The sequence below is a fragment of the Pseudorasbora parva genome, chromosome 14 (assembly GCF_024679245.1).
Source record: "Pseudorasbora parva isolate DD20220531a chromosome 14, ASM2467924v1, whole genome shotgun sequence".
Lineage (NCBI taxonomy): Eukaryota > Metazoa > Chordata > Actinopteri > Cypriniformes > Gobionidae > Pseudorasbora > Pseudorasbora parva.
This window is the reverse complement of record NC_090185.1, coordinates 9646663-9667038: the sequence shown is the minus strand read 5'-3', so window position 1 is coordinate 9667038 and position 20376 is coordinate 9646663. Positions and strand designations below refer to the sequence as shown.

The following is a 20376-nucleotide window of genomic DNA, read 5'->3' as shown; positions in this document are numbered from 1 at the left end:
AGGTGGAGAGCTTCTTCCTGTCCTGTTACTTTGAACAGTTTTGAAAAACTGTAATCTACTCAAGAGAAAACAACAACAAAAATATAAACCAAGATGAGTTTGACACAGAGGGAGAGAAACAGGAAAAAAAAATCATATTTAACTGGTCTGAAGTTTAGAATGTGTTTTTCTTTTAATTTTCTACCTATGGGGAAAAAAATGTCTCTTTTTCAAATTAGTATTTATCAAATTGGGAAAAGAATCACCCTGTGAGAAAGAAGAGGGAGATTTCAAACTAAAGGTCCTTGAATAACTTCATCATAATAGTCCTGAACTTAACACGACACACAAAAACAGGTGCAGCCTGAGAAACTGTCATTAGTGGTGGAGAAACAGGATGTGGTTTATTTGACGTTCATTAAACTGCACAAGATAATCCATCAGACTCATTATCGTTTGTCTGATGAGTTAATATGCAAATCAGTGATGTTCTTTTTGTTCGTTTGAATGTGTTACATTATGAATCTATTCATATTGATCTACCTTTAACCTTTAGGATCTGTTGGAAAAAAAGTCAGTTCATAAAAAAAAAAAAAAAAAGTTCTTTCTGTACTGATGTACTGATCTGGCATAACATTATGACAACTGAGTGAGAGCATCTCCAAAACTGCAGCTCTTGTGGGCTGTTCCCAGTCTGCAGTGGTCAGTATCTATTGAAAGTGCTGCAAGGAAGGAACAGTGGAGAACCGGCCTCAGGGTCATGGGCGGCCAAGGGTCATTGATTCATGTGTGGAGCGAAGGCTGGCCTGTGTGGTCCGTTCAAACAGACGAGCTGTAGATGAAATTGCTCAAGAAGTTAATGCTGGTTCTGATATAAAGGTGTCAGAATACACAGTGCGTCTCAGTTTGTTGTGTATGGGGCTTCATGGCCGCAGATCAGTCAGGGTGCCCATGCTGACCCCTGACCCCGCCGAAAGCACCAACAGTGGGCATCAGAACTGGACCACGGAGCAATAAAAGAAGATGGGCTGGTCTGATGAATCACTTTTTAATTTACATCACATGGATGGTCAGGTGTGTGTACATAGCTTACCTGGGGAACACACGGCACCAGGATGCACAATGGGAAGAAGGCAAGGGACGGCAGGCAGAGGCAGTGTGATGCTTGGGTCCTGGCATCCACGTGGATGTTACTTTGACGCGTACCACCTACCTAAGTTGCAGACCATGAATTGTACACCCTTTGAAACTATTCCATGGTGTCTGTGGCTCTTTCAGCAGGAGGAAGCGCTCTGCCACAAAGCAAACATGGTAGGCCTCCAAATTCCCTGGAGCTCAAGTCAACACCTCAAACTCATTGTTGTGCTCCTCAAACCATATACAGAATCTCAGATTCTGGATTAACGATAAACCGCACCATCAGCTTTAGGAGCTTCAGTGTTTCTGTCATTAGTGGGTATTATTTAGTCATTTGTCGCATTTTTCTTTGAAGGCTGTAATCTCAATACAGTTGAATATTGTTAAATCAGTCCAATAAATGAAAAACGTGAGCTCTGGTTCAGTATTAAAACATAACACTCATCTCTATCAACTTCACATGAATATCTAGTGACACATTTGTCACATTATGTCACATTATGTCACATGACTTATAATAACCTGTTGCTTTGTGCTGTTTTAGCTGCTGCTATTCAAAACCCAGCAGATGGCGACACTGAAAGTGATGACAGTAGATGTGTCAAAGACTGCCAATTTGTGATAATTTTAATACTAATCATTACAACTTCAGATCTGCCTTATGGTCCTATAGCAGGAATGTGTATTGCACAGTTTTTTCTTCTTTTTTTAATAAGTTTATAACTATTATAAACCACAGTAATTTGTGTTTAACTGAGTTTGTTACCTATTATTATTATTATTATTATTATTATTATTATTATTATTATTATTATTATTATTATTATTATTATTATTATTAATAGGCATCCTGAGGCAGCGCTGTGATCAGTTAGGTGTCTTATTTATTTAGTTTATGAGATAGTGATGGGAGGAGAAACCGAAACGAAGCTTCTTTGAGTTGAATTGAATTGAAGCGCTCGAAACGCCACACGCTGGCGACCCCTGGAGGACAGAACAGTGAAAATTCAGTCAAAACATGCACACTAACACCTTCTACAAACCAATTGCAAAGGTTTTATTCAATGTGTAATCTATTAAAGGCAATTAACAAATCATATAATATTATTAAAAAAAGTGTTTTATAGTATTTTATTAAACTGTAGGACTTTTTGTTTGTTTTATGGAATAAGACCAATTAAATAGTTTTAACTACAGCTCTTCATTTTTATATTACAAAGGTGTCAATAAATGTCTAGAAATGTATAAAATTGACCCGAGATCAGATAATGTAGTAGACAACCTAATTCATGTGTTAGGGTTCACATAGGCCTATATTATTATCGCCCCCTAACTGCAAAACATTGGAATTTCCGAGTGTGGCGAAACGAAAGCTTGTTCACTGAGATCATGTGACTTTGGCAGTCTTATTGATTGGAAACAAAATGATTCACAAATATTTCGAAGCTTAATGAATCGTGTTTCGAAAGCACCAATGACTCATTATTTTTGTTCTTCAGCTCTTCCTCTGTGAGAACAACAGCAAACTTATAGCGCACTGTATCGGGTAAAGTTAGCCTAGAAATCTAGACGCACCCTAGCGGCAGCAAATTTAATCTGCCCGCGAGTGTAGTCTAGGAACTCTCTATACCCTTCTGAGCTGTATTCCCCTAACTCTTGCCGGACCAATCACATCGTGTATAGAGTCGGTGGGCGGGGCCATAATGACGGCCGACTCCGAGTTGCGTTTGCGTGCTTCTAGTAAACACAGAAACTGGCAAACGGCGGCGGTCTTTCGAATCAGCTTTGACCGCGATTCTGGAAGACTTGGAGTCGAGCTTTTCTCTGAGGAAAGAAGGGTCTGGCTTGTCAGGCTAGGGTAAAGTAGCACTATTATTAGAGAGATGTTTGTTATGCTAGTTTGGACACTAGAGAGCTTATTATATTCTTGTATATATCTTGTATTCTTTTGCATTTTTTTAAACAAAAGTAGACCAAGTAATAGAGAACAGTGAAGGTTGGGATCAATATTTAATAAAGTTAGTACATTTCCATGTGTGTTAAGATAAACATTTGACTGGATGCTATGCTGTACACCATGCTAGGATAACATTTCAGACATAATATCTAAAGAGAATGTATGTGCAAAAGAAAAAAGAAAAACATTAGATAAATTAAAAGTAAAAAAAAAAAAAAAAAATCAGAAGAAAAACATGCTGGTTGTATTTGTTGTATATTATATTTGATCATCGTTTTAGGGCGATATTTCCATACACGTGCTCCTTTGATTTCTGCAAGGAATAATATAGAGTCAATCAGGAGCATCCGTTTAAAAACATGAAATGTGTATAAAAATATAATTTTACTTCAAATTATACAAGCTTTACAAGACCTTACATAATTTCTTTGACAAGGCATAGTTTTGAGATTTTAACATTTTTTTTGAGTGTAGCATATTGTTTAATGATCACTGTTGTCTACTTGATGTAGGCATTAAGTATAAAGATAGCATTTATATTTTCTAGTAGGTGTTCCTTCCATGGTAATCAGTCTGCGAGTCATTTGCATGCGTTTAATGATCTCCAGCGGTTGCAGTGCCAACGGTCACTGTCCCATATCAGCAGAAGTCATCAGCCTATCCAAATGAGTGATGTCCGATCACTTCATCATCATAATCAGCCATTTGTAACTAGTATTCTGGCTATCACCAGACCAAGCTCAATTTAAGATTGAACATTGGACTAGGAAGTCTGATCTGTGTTTTTTACTGCACAAGAGGCGTAATCAACGAGCATTATTCAAATGACTCTTTACGCAATTGCATAGTCTTTCAACCAATCAGACCACAAGAGGCGTGATCAATAGGAACTGACCAAGCAGCCACCTCCCCCGGTTTCTGTTGAAGCCAATACGGAAGTGACTTAAACTGCAATTCATCGGCTGGCCACTAGGGACAGGCTCTAGAAGGAGCAGAATCTCATTGAGTTAAATGTTAAAATTCCCAACTCTACAGCAGAAAAAAAAACATGTTTACAGCCTGGTACAAATTGTAGTTTTGGTCTATACGGCTAATTTAGTCTTTCATGACAACTGTGAGGGGGGTGAATTTTTTATAACTTATTCGTTTTTATTATATAAAGCCTTAAAGTTCTGCATAATTAAGGGCGTGGTCCCTTTAATTGACAGGTGGATAGCTATTTATCTGCTGTCTGTTAGTCATTGCGTCACCTAAGCTCCGCCCACATCCCGCCTCTTTGCCCATATTCTGTTATCCGGGAGTTACACGCGATGAGGCGCTGCTAAGATGGCAACGGCCAGCTCGTCTCTACTTTACGCTTCAAAACTGCACTTCAGAATCCTATGGGTGACGCCACGGACACTACATTCATAATTTTTTACAGTCTATGGCAATGACCCATCGTTTCTCTATCTGTCATCGTGTTAAACCCGCCAATAGCGTGCCAGGTAGATATGCCAGTCTCTGATTGCTTCCCGCAAAAGAGTTGCCAGGCGAAATCAAATCGCCGGCAGATCAGGCTGAGTTTACCCAGTCTAGTGCTTCACATCTTTTATTCTCAAATAAATCTCTAACACTTAGTATGTGTACTTTGCGATATTTTGTGCAAAAACAAAGTGAAACTTACTGTCCCCTTACTGTGGAAGCATGTGTACACTGCCTGAATCGTTCCCTGTCCCCTATAGTACACTAAGTTAGCCTGGATGCCAGCCGAACCTAGCCCCGCCCACAAACTTTTTAGGTCGGGTAGTTCGGTCTGGACTCGATCCATAGAGGAGTAATTATCCCCGAACAGAAACTGTTCGGACCAATGAAATCATCAGGACGGGCTTTAGACGATGACGGACAGATGATCAACAGTAACAATCATCACGTCATCAAAGGGGCTTGGATTATATTTGTTCGAATCCTAAACGGAGAGCTTGTTTGTATCTGCATTCACCTTCACAATTTCTCTCAAAAATGATGATCATGTTGGGTAAGTACTCTGTGTATCATTAAATTCTTTTATTTTTTTACAACACCGGTAAAGATCGTTTATTCCAGTGCGCGCAGACAGGGTTGCCAAGTTTTTACAACAAAACCCGCTAACTACTAACCCTAAACAATAGCTTCTCGAGGGGTTCTTCGGGAAAAAATGGTGTTGGTGGTTGGTCATGGTTGCCTGCTAAAATTCGCACTCATGGGTCTATATATCACATAATAGTCGCTTAAAACCGCGGACATAGAAAACAACCCGCGGAAAAAAACGCAGACTTGGCAACACAGTGCAGTTGAGCTCTGCTGACGTCGCTTCGTTGCTCTGATTGGTTGTAGCTCTATCCAACTGATGTCTTTCCTGGTTCAGTTGAAACGCTCCATAATCACAGCCCAATGGAGCAGTTTCAGACTCATATTCTGACTAGAATTGAGTATGACCACGTCAGGCTAACACTAAGTGCCAGTGTGTGATAAATATGTGAACAAGTGACCGCAGATTTAGCGTGTATTTTTATAATGTAGGGGGCGGGGCTTCAAATTCTAGAGAGGATTTGATTGGACAGAAAGTCTGATGAGAAGCTGAAGTGCAGAATGATGTAATCAAAATCATTGATCCATATTGGTGGAAGTGAGAGACTGTACTTTTTGCGTATATCTTCCAAATATAAATTTTGTCATTGTTTTGGACTCACACTAACTTATAGATAACCTTATAGTGATAGTTCACCCAAAAATGAATATTCTCTTATTTACTCACCTTCAAGTTGTTCAAAAACTGTAACCTGAGTTTCTTTCTTCTGCTGGATACAAAAGAGGATATTTTGAAGAAAGCTGGCAACTAAACAACTGACTTTTTTGTCTCCAACTGACAATTATATATAAAACATATGAATTTAGTTACCAACATTCTTCAAAGTACCTCTTTTGTGTTCAGCAGAAAAAAGAAACTCGTCATTTTTTTTTGGGAACAATTTGAAGCTGAGTAAATGACAGAATTAAAAATGTTGGGTGAACTAGCCAAATATGCCTAATTATAGACTTAGAGAAAAACTTATTTGAATATCCTTTGAAGATCCTTATGTTATTTCTCATTGTGATTTTGCTCAACTAGTATTCTGCACAGCAATGCCACATTGATTATAGGCTTTTAATGCCATCAAATCCCATAAGGATGACTTAAAGTTTAAAAATATATATATATTTCTTTTTTTTTGTTACTTCTTTCAGGTAGCGAAATTATACCAAAATCATGTAGAAGAACATTTATGTGTAATGGACATATTGTGCCGGTTTTTCAGAATTGACAAATCTGCGGCCGATTCACATCTGGATTCACACTGACATCAGTTTAACCGTAACACCAGGGAAAATGTCAAATCACCCGGTTTTATGGTTAGGTGTTTTTAGATTAGGTGTTATTTTTTCTTCCATACTGTAGTTCTCGACCACATGTTCTATATTTCCATGTGGCACCCCCAGCACAATTAAATAAAGATGAGCGTCCTGAGCACCCTTTCAAGTCTCCCCGACCACGACAAACACAAAAGTCTACCGTTATAACCCACAATGGAGATAAACTTTCTTCCGGGAAACACAAAAGGTGGTAGGCAGAGTGTTAGAGACTGACAGCTGCAAATCGTGACTGAGACTGAAATACTGCCAAAAGAAACCCATGTGGTTTTGTGACAGCACTTTGAGTAAATTAAGACTTTTGGATGAACTAATCATTGAATATAATAATATTGTATTGTTTTCGAGGAAAAATAGTTTTCTGTGTGCTAATAAATTTAGATTTTAGTTTATTACTGTAGTAGCAATAATCTGTGTTGTTCTCGGGCTAAAGAATTGACTCGGGTCTTTGTTCAAATATAAATGTTTTACTGAATGTTCTTGTACAATAAACAGAAATAAAACTCCGGTCAAAAAACTGTGTAGCTCCGTCTTTCTTTCGTTCTTACAAAAGGGCGCAAAACCAAAGGCGCCGAAGCAGTCCAATAATAAAACGGAGCAAACCATTACAGAATAAACATAGGGGAGTATAACAAATATACATATAAATCCAAACACTTTAAAATCTAAACCTAAAACTTATTCATGCATTTCTAACTTTAATATTAAATTGTATTATTCAAATAATGGCTCTTATAATTACTTTAGGTCTACGAAATTGAAATGCTGTATGTTAATATTTACATTGCAGTGCAAACATTACATACTCTTAGTGTAAATATACTCTTAGCATAGAACATGCCTTTCCGATTCATTCCCTACTGAAGGTAATAAATATCAAGGTCGACCATCCACATTTGTTCACTGACCATCTGATGAATATAACATAAAAAATCAATCAGACTAACTGACTGCAACAACTTTTTGCAACACCGTTATGAATGATCTTACCTTTTTTCGTGTTTTTGGTTTACAGGATGATGAATCTGTTCTGTCTTTCTCCTGTGTCTGGACTGCTTTAACAACAACATAACACACACTTTTGTTAAAATTACAACGTTTTCAATCTTATATTGAAACCGGTGCCTTATAAAAGATAAACACTTTAACATATGTATCAATTGTTTGATATCCTGACCTATTTTTTTACGTTTCCTGCAGATGCAGAAGATCCCAATGACTGCAGTTACAATCAGCAGAGATCCAGCGGCAGAAGCAGAGATCAACACTATCAGAAAGACTGAGACTGGAGGAGGAGACGGTGCTATAATAATAAAGAAAGAAGACAGAGATCAGGTCAGCGAATAAACTCACACATTATATCAGCCGTGCTGCCGTACCTGCACATGTGTGGCAGAGTTGAGTGATGTTGGGATGTCTGGTCTGGTTGCTGATGGGATTGTTCAGCACACAGCTGTAGGTGTTTTTATCCTGATATTCCACCTCCAGAGGTAGAGAGAGACTGATGCTGAGATCAGACACACTGATGCTGGACAATAAACTGTTTCCTTTGAACCAGGAGAGAGTCACATGACTCACATTCAACACTGATGAACACACCAGTGAACAATTTGATGAAGATGATGATGATGATGAAGAACATTGTGTTGAGTTTCTGCTGATGACAGGAGCAGGCAAGCGAGCTGGAAAACATGAGAGTTTAAAGAGAAGTATTGATAACTCTACACAACAATCTAATTTCCGTGTTTAGGTTAAAATAGCGGCCAACCGGACATCCATTTTTCCACCCGGACCGCTGGACATTATTGCCGCATTTGACCATTTCTGCAGTTTAAAGTGAGCAGCGCATCAAACAACAGAGCGGTTCCCTTTCAAAGCTTCTCTCTACGCTGCTCTACGCTGATGCATGCTCGGCAGAGGCTACAAATAGATGTGCAACAGGTGCGACTTTCAGGTTCCTTTGTTCTTCTTGTCACTCTCTTGTCAGGAGTTAGTTTCCAGCTCGCGGTGTACAAAAAGAGTGAAAAAAGAAAAATGTGCGTCACTCAAAGTGAACGGTGTGTGCTTCCATGTTCACAGCCTATGGTACGACACAAACCAGTTTTTCTTTGTTTGTTCAGGAAAAGAGTATGCTGTCCTTGCATTTGAGCATGGTGAGTGTGAGCACTGTGAAACGTCCACATTAAAGGGGATTTTTCAGTGCTATTGCATGCACTCTGACTTATTTACACAGTTAAAGAGTTGGATTCTCATGGTAAATATGGTCAAACAAGTTTGTCGTATGACAGAGTATTTCTGTGCCAAATACACTCCTTTAGAGTTCGTACAGGTTTTCTGAAAGTTTTTTTTTCTTCGAGTATGGCCTTTCCTTGTATGGGGACTTCTCCCGGATGAGTGTGTGCACTCATCAACCAGAGCGAGAACAAGAGTGTGTCCATCAATGAGCTTCGGGCTACAGAAGCCTTTGACAGCACTCGTGACTCTTCAGCTCTGCCCACAGAGTTTCTCCAAGAGCTAAAAAGCATATCTGTCTTTTTTAAATCTGATAAAACTAGACTCTTTGGAGATATGAAGGATGCGATACGACTCTATAGGTACTCAAGATTAAGATGATGGTGGGGCTCGCGTGTCGATCTGGCCGAGGAGCGAGAGACTATCGACCCTGTCGCTCACTCTCTCTCCAGATTGGGATGTCCCATTGCTTGAATCCGAAGCGTACCCCAGCACCTCTTTGGGTTGGGCGGAGGACACTGATTCGCTTGTTTCTGTTGGTATGGAATGTAAGTTCTCTGAGCGTTCCTCCCACAATGAGAAAGCGCAAGAGGAACTGCTCGAAGTGGTAACTTGTGCAGTGGCCAGACAACAATTAGACTGCCCACAGGAACAGACCATCTAAACTAGAAGACAGATTTCTGTCCGATGGCATCTCTCCCACCCCTTCTTTGAGGACCTCACTCATGGAGGAAACTTTACACATTGCATGTTTTTACCTTCGAAGTTGAAATATTCGACTATCGTGGGTGCAAAGGCACACTGTTAGCCTTTACAATGATGCCTCAGGTTGAAGAGATGCTTGCGAGCTATCTCTCTTCTGAGTCTGCAGCATCTTTAAAGAAACTAACTCTCCCCACCAAGTCGTGCAGAACAACCTCCACACTGGTGGGGAAAGAGTTTCACCCGCACTCAAACTGAAGCGTTTAAGTGTGGGTGGTTCGATCCACGAAGAGTCATTCTCTGAGCTTCGTCAAGCCACAGATTTGTCTCTCCGTGCCATCGGCCATTCAATGGATGCTGGTCGGCACTGAGATTGCCATCTGTGGTTGACCCTAATGGGCATCAAAGACAGAGACGGGATGTTTCTGCTCAGTACCCCTCTACAGATGAAAAGGTGAAGAGACTCAAGGAAGAGGTCATCCAGTCTTTCCTCGCCTCATCCAGAGCCGGTCCAAACCCAGTCCTGCACAGAGACGTGAGGAGCAGAAGCAGACTGTGGCGAGCCATGCTTCCCCTCACCAAGATTGGGGAGTGGCTCGTTGCTCTCAGCAGCCTCATAAGAGACCTGTGTCACAATGTTTAACAGGAGAATTAATGGAAAGGCCTCTAAAATTGTAAGCTTCAAATTTCTTACTTTAAGTCCTCAACAAATCCCACCTTGAGTTTTGCTTTAAAAACAAAATGTATAAATTAGATTTGTTTTTTTAGAATCAGTGCCACAAATGCTGTAGATTGAATTTAATACATACTGGACATTTATTTAATAAAACAAGATGATGTGAATGTTTGGACAAACGATCTCACAATGATCTCAAATTAACTCACCGTAGACAGAAACTCTGAATGTTTTTGATGATTTTTTCGCTCCAGTTATCTCTAGTTTATAATCTCCAGCGTGTTCAGTCGAGATGTTTGTGATGGTCAGAGATCCAGTTTGATGATCCAGCTTCAGTCTGGCTCTGAATCTCCCATCAGTGCCGTTATATGTGGAGAAGGTTCGGTTCTTTTTCTTCATTTTAGCTATCAGAGAGTTTTCAGCTCCATATTTCCACAGTATGTCGTCGTCTTCACGTATTTTAGTAAAATCAGTGTTTAGAGTGACAGAATCTCCTTCAGTCACTGACACGGACTCACCAAACACACCTGATGAACAGATTTTACACAGATTAAATGTTTCTGATGGTTTAAAAAGCCTGAACCACAAAAGCAACTGAAAGGTGAGATATATGAACATGATATTAATGGAGTTTTAAACGTATCTGGATCACAAAGGTACAAAGTCAATTACAAACTGAAATATTGCATTCAGCTGCATATTTTCAACATATTGACATTCTTAGATATGGGACATTTAGATCAGCAGATGTTTTTGAGGAATTAATATATATCGCTTTTGTTGTTGTTCAGGTTTACTACTGCAGTATTTGTACAATAATCTTTAGAGAGGATCTGCATTTGTAAATCTTTGAATTTAAGATTTCAATAAATGGCAATGACCCCTCTATGACTGCCCGGGCAAAGGATTATGGGTCATGGAGTCTTTGATGGAATGACAGTCCAGGGTGCAGTGCCCCCCGGTGGTAATCATGGGGCACTTTCACTGGGGATCATGACAGATTGCTTCTACCAATCTCACTGGGGATCATGACAGAGCCGTTCTCTTGAGGCTTCCAATCACCTGATGTCTGATTGCTTCTCAGGACAGCCACTGACTATATATCAACAATTGACAGCTCAAAAGCTTGCTTGAGTCTTTAGTCAAAGCACTGATACATTGATACCCTGTCACGAAAATCCATGTGTACCAGATGTGGGCCGAATCTAGGCCGACACGATGTTGCTGTCAGAGAAGGATAATTTCAAATTGTGATTTTCAGGCCCCATCCGTCCAGGGTGTCTCCTGCCTCTGGCCTGAGGCCAATCATTTTCTTTATGAAATGTTGAATAGGTTTGCTCAGTTTTGTTAGCCTAGAAATCTAGACGCACCCTAGCGGCAGCAAATCTAATCTGCCCGCGAGTGTCGTCTAGCAACTCTCAATACCCTTCTGAGCTGTAATCGCATAACTCTTGCCGGGCCAATCACATCGTGTATAGAGTCGGTGTGCAGGGCCATAATGACGACGGCCATGTTGCGTTTGCGTGCTTCTAGTAAACACAGAAACTGGCGAACGGCGGTCTTTCGAATCAGCTTTGACCATGACTCTGGAAGACTTGGAGTTAAGCTTTTCTCTGAGAAAAGAACAAAGAACGGCACTGAAGTCATTCTTAAAAAGGATGTGTTCAGAGTTTTGCCGACCGGATACGGTGAATGTTTAATCAGTCAGCGAGCTCTGCTTCACCTTCGTTGCTCTGGTTGGTGTAGCGATATCCTATCACGTGCAGAGGGAGTTTGAAAGACAACCGTTTATCCCGCCCCTCGGATTGAGCTGTCAATGGTGAGTTTCCACTCCAAACATCTTGATTTGAGTCTGGCTTGTCAGTTTTGTAGGGTATTGAACTCTTTTTTTTTTATTGCCAAGTAACCTTTATGCATGGTGTATAGAGGTCATATGTTTATATACATCTTGTAGAATCTGAGATACAGATATAGGATTGTCTCAAATTTTAAAATATAAAAATTTTACCATATAGAAATGAGGTTGTTACAATTTTTTACAGATGTCCATGTTTTTATTAATGAACATGCATTTACATCTGCATCCTCCTAACTCAAGCTACTGTCAACTAACTCAAATGTGTGCCGTAGATATATCAGGCAACACAAACCGGTTTCATGACTAGAAACAATGGGTGCGTTTACATGCACGTTCTTAAGCCGATTATGCCCAATAAGCCGACAATGAACATGGTCATGTAAATGCGGTAACCCGTTTTCTTTTATCGGAGTAATGTCATAAACGGCGTAAGAATAAACCGGTCGGAACAGGTAGTTTTTTGCCTTTTACCTCGATTTCGCGCCTGCTTTCTGTCGACTTATTGAAGTGGGCATGTGTGATAGGTGACAAAAACGCAAATTTAGAGCAGATACGCATCCAGACAGAGCGAACTAGCATTTTGCATGAAATAAGGACATATATCACAAACGCAGATTCGTTTAAGACCCAGAAAATTGTAAAGATGTTATTCTCATCACATGCAGCAGAAGTAGAAGAGGTTCCGTCAAAACGCTTCATAACCGCATAACGGTTAATATGAGCCGTAAATCTCCCGCTGGCACGGTGCACGCTTTATTTAACATCACAACTGACGTAACATCAAGAGTCAGATATAGGCCTACGGATATTATTATTTTTGACGTCACTACAAGGAAATAACCCGGTTTATAAATAGTCATGTAAACGCGGTTAACTTGTGTTGTCCGTTTACTGGTTTGCATGTTAACGGGGAAAACTGGTTATTTCAATAAGCTGATTTTTTTGAAGTTATCAGCTTACTGGTGTGCATGTAAACGCACCCAATATCACCCGTTAGCACATACAGAAACAAAAACATTGTTTTATCCATTAAGATATTTAATTTAAGGAAAAATGACTGAAAAAGTGTAAGAAATTTAAAAACGTGAAATGTTTATCATATTCTGACAATAAAGAGTTGTTTTAAACCACAATTAACAGTCTGGTTTCTACAGCTTATACTATAACTATATAAATAACTGAAATAAATAAATATTTGACATTTAATGACAATAAATATTTGACAATAAATATTTGACATAATTATCTATTGACTGATATGATTTTTTTATCGAGATCACTTTTTGGCCATATCACCCAGCCATACAGTGAGCTACATTACACGCAGGATTAAAATGGTGACTCTTGCGCTTATTCTGGTCATGGCGGAAAAACGAAGACAATTTGACGGTCGCCGTAGGACTCACTGCAGGACTGTGAGTCAAATCTTTTAATACTGCCAGAATTTCCCCTGAGGTAAAATTTAATCGTAACGGTTATTAATCCGTCTGTGAAAACTAACAATCAGAGACTTCAAATTGTAGCCTGGGTTCTGAGGAATCTTTTAAGAATTTGCAAAAAACATGAACTATGAAACCGAGAATCAAATTATCTAAGAGTCTTTAAAATACTTTTTTTTTTTAATTTGCAAAAAAAAAAAAAAAAAAAAAAAAAACCTTTTGAATTCAATCAAAAACCTATGAATCAACCTGTCATCTTTGCGAGATCATGTGCTAAGTTCGCCATGTCATGCACCAGGCCTTGCCTGAGATTTTAAAGTGTTGTGATGGAGGATTCGTTCTCTCTCTCCACTGTATAAAACTACATTCATCATAGCAGTTTCTATTAGATTCCACGACTTTTAACATCTGAAGAATGTTTGTAATATTAAGCCAAAATATATATTTATATTTATTTATAACTTACCAGTCAGACGCCACCAGCACAAACAGAACAAAAACATGTGTATCATTTTCTTCAGTTGTTCAGTGAAAAATTGGGGGAAAAAAGTTAATGTGTCTCACATTGTGACTCTAGCAGCTCATCTTCTGAGTCAGACTGAAACACGCTGTGGTTGGGTTCTTTTCAGAGATGAAGAGTGGGTTAACTTCACGTGAGTTTATTTTCTAGGTGAAGGGGCTTCTTCCTGTCCTGGTTTTAATGAATCTCACTGTTAATGCACTTACAAAACTGCTTTACATTCAAAATAAAAATACTCAATCCATCAAAAACAGTCAGATACCGGTGTCAGAGGTTAAACTAGACTCTTACCAGTCAGGCATCTCTGCTAACATACACAGATTGACAGCTAAACGATAATATGATAAATATAAGCAGTATGACACAAATCTTCGTGTGCTCGTCGTCTCATAATTAGGACCTGAAAAGAATAAATAAGGTTTTTAAAACAAAGAAAAGAAGCAATGTTGGAGAATGCAGGAAACGGTGGGAAACTCTGTGTGCGCATGTCAAAATATTTGAGAGCGATCGCTCTGCTTGGCTGTTCACTTTAGCCTATTTTGGTTTCCTTTTCTCCTTGTTGACATTCAGCTTTAGCCCTTTTGGTTTGTTCAAGAGCAGCTTTTTGGCAGAGACGCACGTGATGAGAGTCAACACGGTCGCTGCTAGTTCTTTGATGTCAGCTTGGTGTGTCTAGGCCTTTAAACAACAGTATTCATGACGTTGAAAAAGAAACAAACACAATGACTAAATAACATATGTACACAAATGCTCTGTCCAAACTCTTAAACAACACAAAGATGGCTGCCATTTCTTCTTCCGAATCAGTTGTCACTGTTCACTGAAGTACCTCTCTCTGTTTAGATCCTGTCTTTCTCTTCTTTCTCTTTCTTGCTTCATTTGGCATCTCAGCTATGATGTCATACCACTGGCCAACACAGGACAAAGATGTCATTGTCTGAGACAGTAGAGAGTAGCTAGTGCTCTTGACAGCAGTTTGTCCCTTTAGGGCTACTGCAATATGACAGTCCAAAATGGTGACTTCACTGTATGTAGATAGAAATGGCTCATTCTGTGGTAATAAAAACATAACTATTCATTATGTAAGGTCTTTATAAACCAATACAAACATAGTTTTGTATATTATATTGCCAAATGTATTGGGACACCCCTCCAAATCATTGAATTCAGGTGTTCAATCACTTCCATGGCCACAGGTGTATAAAACGAAGCATTTGTCACATCTGTTTAGTGTCTGACACTCTGTGGGACTTTTATGTTGAAGTTTATCTGTACATTGTTTTGTCCTGTTTCCTGTGGAGTTTTGTTTGTTTTTCATGTTGATTAGTTTTTTCCATGTGTTTCCTATTCACCACTTCCCTTGTTATCTTGTTAGCCTTGTTCCTTGGTGTGTATTTATACCCCTGTGATTCAGTTGTTCTCTGTCTGTCGTTGTTTTATGTCATGCAGGTGTTCATTCTCTGTTCCCCGGTCCCTATGTTTTCTTTTTGTTTGCTAAGTGTTATTTTGTTCCTGGTTTTTGATTGTTGGTTTATTTCATTTCCCCTGCATTTGGCTCCAGCTTCTCTGCCTGCCATCTGTTTATTTCCCATTCTAAGTATGCAGATGCTTCTACAAACAAGGTCGCTCTCAGGAGCTCAAGCGTGGCACTGTAATAGGTTGCCACCTGTGCAATAAGTCCATTCGTGAAATTTCCTGACTACTAAATATTCCACTGTTAACTGTTAGTGGTTTTATATCAAAGTGGAAGCGATTGGGAACAACAGCAACAGCTTAAACATTAAGTGGTAGGCCATGTAAAAACACAGAGTGGGGTCAGCGCATGCTGAGGCACACACTGCGCAGAAGTCGCCAACTTTCTGCAGAGTCAATCCCTTCAGACCTACAAACAATTTTGTGTGGCCTTCAGATTAGCTCAAGAGAAAGCTTCATGAAATGGGTTTCCATGGATGACCAACTTATCTAAGCCTTACATTACCAAGTGCAAAGTGTGGGATGCAGTGGAGTAAAGCACGTCACCAACTGGACTCTAGAGCAGTGGAGATGTGTTCTCTGGAGTCACGAATCACGTTTCTCTGTCTGGCAATCCGATGGACAAGTCGCTTGACTGTGCCAAGTGTAAGGTTTGGTGGAGGGTGGATTATTGTGTGGGGTTGTTTTTCAGGGGTTGGGCTTGGCCCCTTGGTTCCAGTGAAAGGAACATGTAATGCTTCAGCGTACCAAGACATTTTGGATAATTTCACGCTCCCAAATTTTTGGGAACAGTTTGTGGATGGCCCCTTTTTGTTTCAACAAGACTAGGCACCAGTGCGCAAAGCAAGGTCCATAAAGACATGGATGAGTAAGTTTGGTGTGGAGGAAAATGACCAGCACAGAGTCCTGACCTCAACCCGATATATCACCTGTAACGAAGTTTGTGGATGGGAAGGAAGGAGGCGGGAACCGGAGAAACATTCAACAAACTTTATTTAAAAATAAATAAACAAAACGAAAGTAAAACCGTGGGCAGCCCCTCACGGACGACTGCCCGCAAATACCCACAAAATAAAACGTGGGCAGCCCCTCATGGACGACTGCCCACACAAACATAATAAAACTTAAACAAAACTCAAAATCGGGGCTAAAATCGGACAGTGTGAACTCGGCTTAATGCTGATAGGCCGTCACTCTAAATACAGGGGAGTGAACTTGCTCACCCTGCTACACTTGAATTACATGTTGACTTTTAAAGGCCCGCTAAATTGCCTTGAGACGCTCCGCATTATTCAATGTGTTGACGTGATTTCCCCGCAAACGGGTCCAGCTGTTAGCAGCTCCTCTCCTTTTTTGAAACAGCCAATAGCATTTCGTTAAAACACTGTCATTTTGACTACAGCCTTTCTGTTTGGTAAAGCCAGTTTCCTCTAACCGTTTTTCATCATAATCTCCTCCATATCGCTTTGAAATACAGCATTCTGTACAGAGTTCAAATGGGTCGACATGTTTTATTGTCTGCACGGATTCGCTCATATGTTCCGCGCTGCGCTCTCGTCTCTAATCAACAACTCTGGTCTAATGTGTGTGCGCTATGCGATGCGTGAAATAGAGGTCTTCACAGGTCCAAAAATTCGCACCCGAACCCAAAGAGACCCGCAATGTTCGACACAGATCCGACCCGGGCCCGTCTATTATTTCAAAAACTGGACCCGGACCCGTGCAGATCCGAGAAATGCCAAAAATATAGTACCCGGAACCGACATGGACCCGTCTTTTATTTGATAGCCGGAACCGAACCCGCCGGGAAGACACAGACCCGACTGGACCCGATTGTCTCATAAATTACACAATAAACTGCTGTTAACAAGATTAACAAGCTGCGAAAAATAACTTTGTCTCAGTCAGCCTACCTAACGATATTTAGCCGTTGTCTCCCTTCCTTGTACCTTGATTGTGATGTATTACAATATTCCTCTGTAACGTTAATTGTTCCAAGCATGCTTAATTCACTCATCATTTCTTGTTGCTGATTTGAAATATATTCTTGAGTACATTATTACCGCTCGCATGCATTAAATGCCCGCTTTCTAAACGGCTGAGAGAGCGCGAACGAGAGAGAGAGAGAGCTTGTGTTTTTGTTGATGTTGTATATTTCTAAACCTCATTTCCCGGCTCACACTTTTCTTATCCTAATTTAGCAATTTGTAAGTTACACAAAACACACAAGCCGCGCTGACTCTCACGGCCAGGTGTTCTCCGAGTCTGATTGACGTATTACATAGGCTACAAAATTAACAGACCCGGGACCCGAAGTAATAGATTAGGACCCGACCCGGACCCGGCTGACCATTTAAAATATAGACCCGAACCCGTACGGGTCCCGGGTCGGATCCCGGGTCCACGGGTCTCGGGTGCCCCGTGAAGACCTCTAGCGTGAAACTACCGTGAAACCAGACCTCATTCGACTCAACTGAAAGCATATTTACACTGAATCATTTCCTATCACATATATAAGTTAGTGTGCTATGTGCCTTTCACCATGTAGAAATTAGTAAATGTGTTAAAAACTGACCGATTTTAGCCGCAACTTCAGCAGCGTAGGAGCTTTAGAGCTTTAGGCTTTAGATTCTAGACAGCATTTGATTGGACAGAAGATTTGAGGAGAAGGTTGAAGTGACTGGACCACATTTAATTTAATTAATAAATTAAAGTAGCTCAATAGGGAATTATGGGGATTAATATTTAAATATTTATTATTAATCATAACTGGTTATGATAAAACAATAAATCTTCAAATCACCCAATAGGACATACCTAACCTAGGTATTTAAGCAATATAAATTTGGTTAACAACAATGGATTGCAATTAACGAATATATATTAAATCATTACAGAATAACCTTTACAGAATTAATTCAAAACTCATCTGATCAGTTCTTTTAATGAACGATCAGTACAATCTCTTATCAACTCTCAAAGCTTTTATTCTTTCTACCAAATCTCTGGGAAGGTTACTCTTCTGGCCACAAAGAATAAACTCTCCGAGCTATTGGGATATTAGTTAAAGTATTCAAAGATACTCATGAGAGCTGTAGCTAGATCTGCACATTAAAGTGACTTGTGTCTTGTGAGCAGTAACAATGACGATTAAACATGGATAAAATGGTTTTAATAATTGATACTACGAATACATACGACTAGATAAAGAATACATACAGAATAACGACAGGTAACGAAATAGGAAAGGAGAAAGAAGAGAAAGGAAGGGTTCCGAATGGCATTTCACAAACATTACTACAGAGAGCCAGCAAAGAACAATATCACCTTAAACAGGGTTACTAGTCTTAAACGCATCTAAATTTCGATGGAATTTATACTTGCATGGGTTGCTTTGTGTTGAGTATAAAAGAATGCGTAAGGGTCCTTCTCAGAGTGTTCTGTGAGCTGGAGCGCTCTCTCTCAGTTCTTCCAAGTGATCTCCGATCAGCGGGAAGTTTGAAGGTAGTTTGAAAGTGAATGTTGCCAAAGGAGAGGAAGGTTTCCTTCGAAGTTATGGAAGTTCCTTGATGGTGTTCAGTGCCTGTCCGCCTTTGTCCAAGGACTGAGTAGCGGAGTGCGCTGACTTCAACGGAAACAACCAATGTTGGCTTCACCTCCTAGCCGAGGGCCGAAGCCTCATGGCAGGGGGTGAGCCGGCTTCAGAGGACAATAGGGAAGGTCTGAGGACGAGTAGAGAAGAGACCAAAGAAATGTTTCCACTTGTCTTTTAAGACAATTAATCCACACCCCTTCTGGGTTAGTTTACCCAATCTAGAGGGTGAATTCTGAGCGGGAAAAATTCTCTTTGTCTCTGTTTACCACCTACTTTGCATGTTTTATGAGGTGTCGTAAAGGGTGTCGATTTTATACAGTTTCACCCCCAAGTTTGCTAAACGTATTAATGATACATTTCATAATCCTATTCTGTGCATCGTTGATTAAGACAAAGAGAGAGGAATATTTAGATATCAAACACGTTATGGCGGGGAGATATTAAAGCAGAGATACATTCTTACGCCGGAATACAAGCATTTAAAATGAACTTACATTGTTTCTACATCATGACTATGTTGGTATGACATATGGAGCATACATACACACAGTGATACCTCATATACAGTCTGGAATAGTTTTAATTAAAGCTTCATAAGGAAAGTCAGTGTGTGTGTTTCGGGAAGAGTCTCTGCGTCTCTCTGTCTGAGAGAATGTGAAAGGGAGGGGAACAGGGTTCAAGTCATGTGACCAGATCACACTGCCTGTCTCATTTCGACTGGGTCATAAAAACTGTCTTAGGTGTCAGCTTCTCCAGACTTGTTGGCATCGGGCCCCTAATTTATATGTGGCTAAAAGCTATCCACCCTAAACATCAGAATTGACTCATCTTTGATCCTGATGAGAGAGACTCCAGACGCTACAAGGTGAAGTCTACGATGATGTCATCAAAATCTGTAATTCGTTTTAACGGAAGTGAGAGACTGTAAGTTTTGAATGCTTATATCTCCTAAATGCAAATTTTGCCATTGTTTTGGAACACACCTGCTTATTCATAACTTTAAGGCTGACATTGTCATACTAAAAGCTAACTTCAATTTTGATTTCAGTGGGCCTTTAAACTTAAATCAGCATCCAACAGCAGATATTTTAGATACAATTCTTTTTTACACTAAATATTAAAGGATTAGTTTAATTATTAGTTTACATTTTTTTTTAGTTAACTATCACTTTAATCGTCTTCCTCACTACTGCATTTTATCCATTTCACTGGCCACTTGTTCAGTGAAGCTTAATGCAGACTAAGGACGCGGTTTAATGCAAAATGGAAATACTCTCGTGAATTAATGACATTTACAGATATAGATACGTTTAGGTACTTTTCCCATGCAATTCTAAATGTTTCTTTCATTCGTGCAGCCCATTTATCAGTGCAAAAGT

General features: G+C 39.8%; 2 protein-coding genes across 2 annotated transcripts in view; both read right to left on the bottom strand.

Moving 5' to 3' along the window:
* Positions 1-3137: 3137 nt before the first annotated feature.
* Positions 3138-20376, bottom strand: part of LOC137040042 (CD48 antigen-like) — a 117821-nt gene continuing 100582 nt past the window's right edge. Inside the window, exons 3-5 of the mRNA XM_067415466.1 lie at positions 7680-7805; positions 7493-7557; positions 3138-3386 (exon numbers count right to left, since the gene is read on the bottom strand). Coding sequence (XP_067271567.1) covers positions 3342-3386; positions 7493-7557; positions 7680-7805 — 236 coding nt within the window. The 3' untranslated portion in view covers positions 3138-3341. The remainder of the gene's footprint in view (positions 3387-7492; positions 7558-7679; positions 7806-20376) is intronic.
* On the bottom strand, positions 7859-11366 carry LOC137040717 (SLAM family member 5-like). The gene is made up of 2 exons (XM_067416489.1): positions 10322-11366; positions 7859-8184 (listed from the first exon to the last, which is right to left on the bottom strand). The coding sequence occupies exons 1-2, from the start codon at positions 10728-10730 to the stop codon at positions 7859-7861; spliced, it is 735 nt and encodes a 244-aa protein (XP_067272590.1). The 5' UTR covers positions 10731-11366.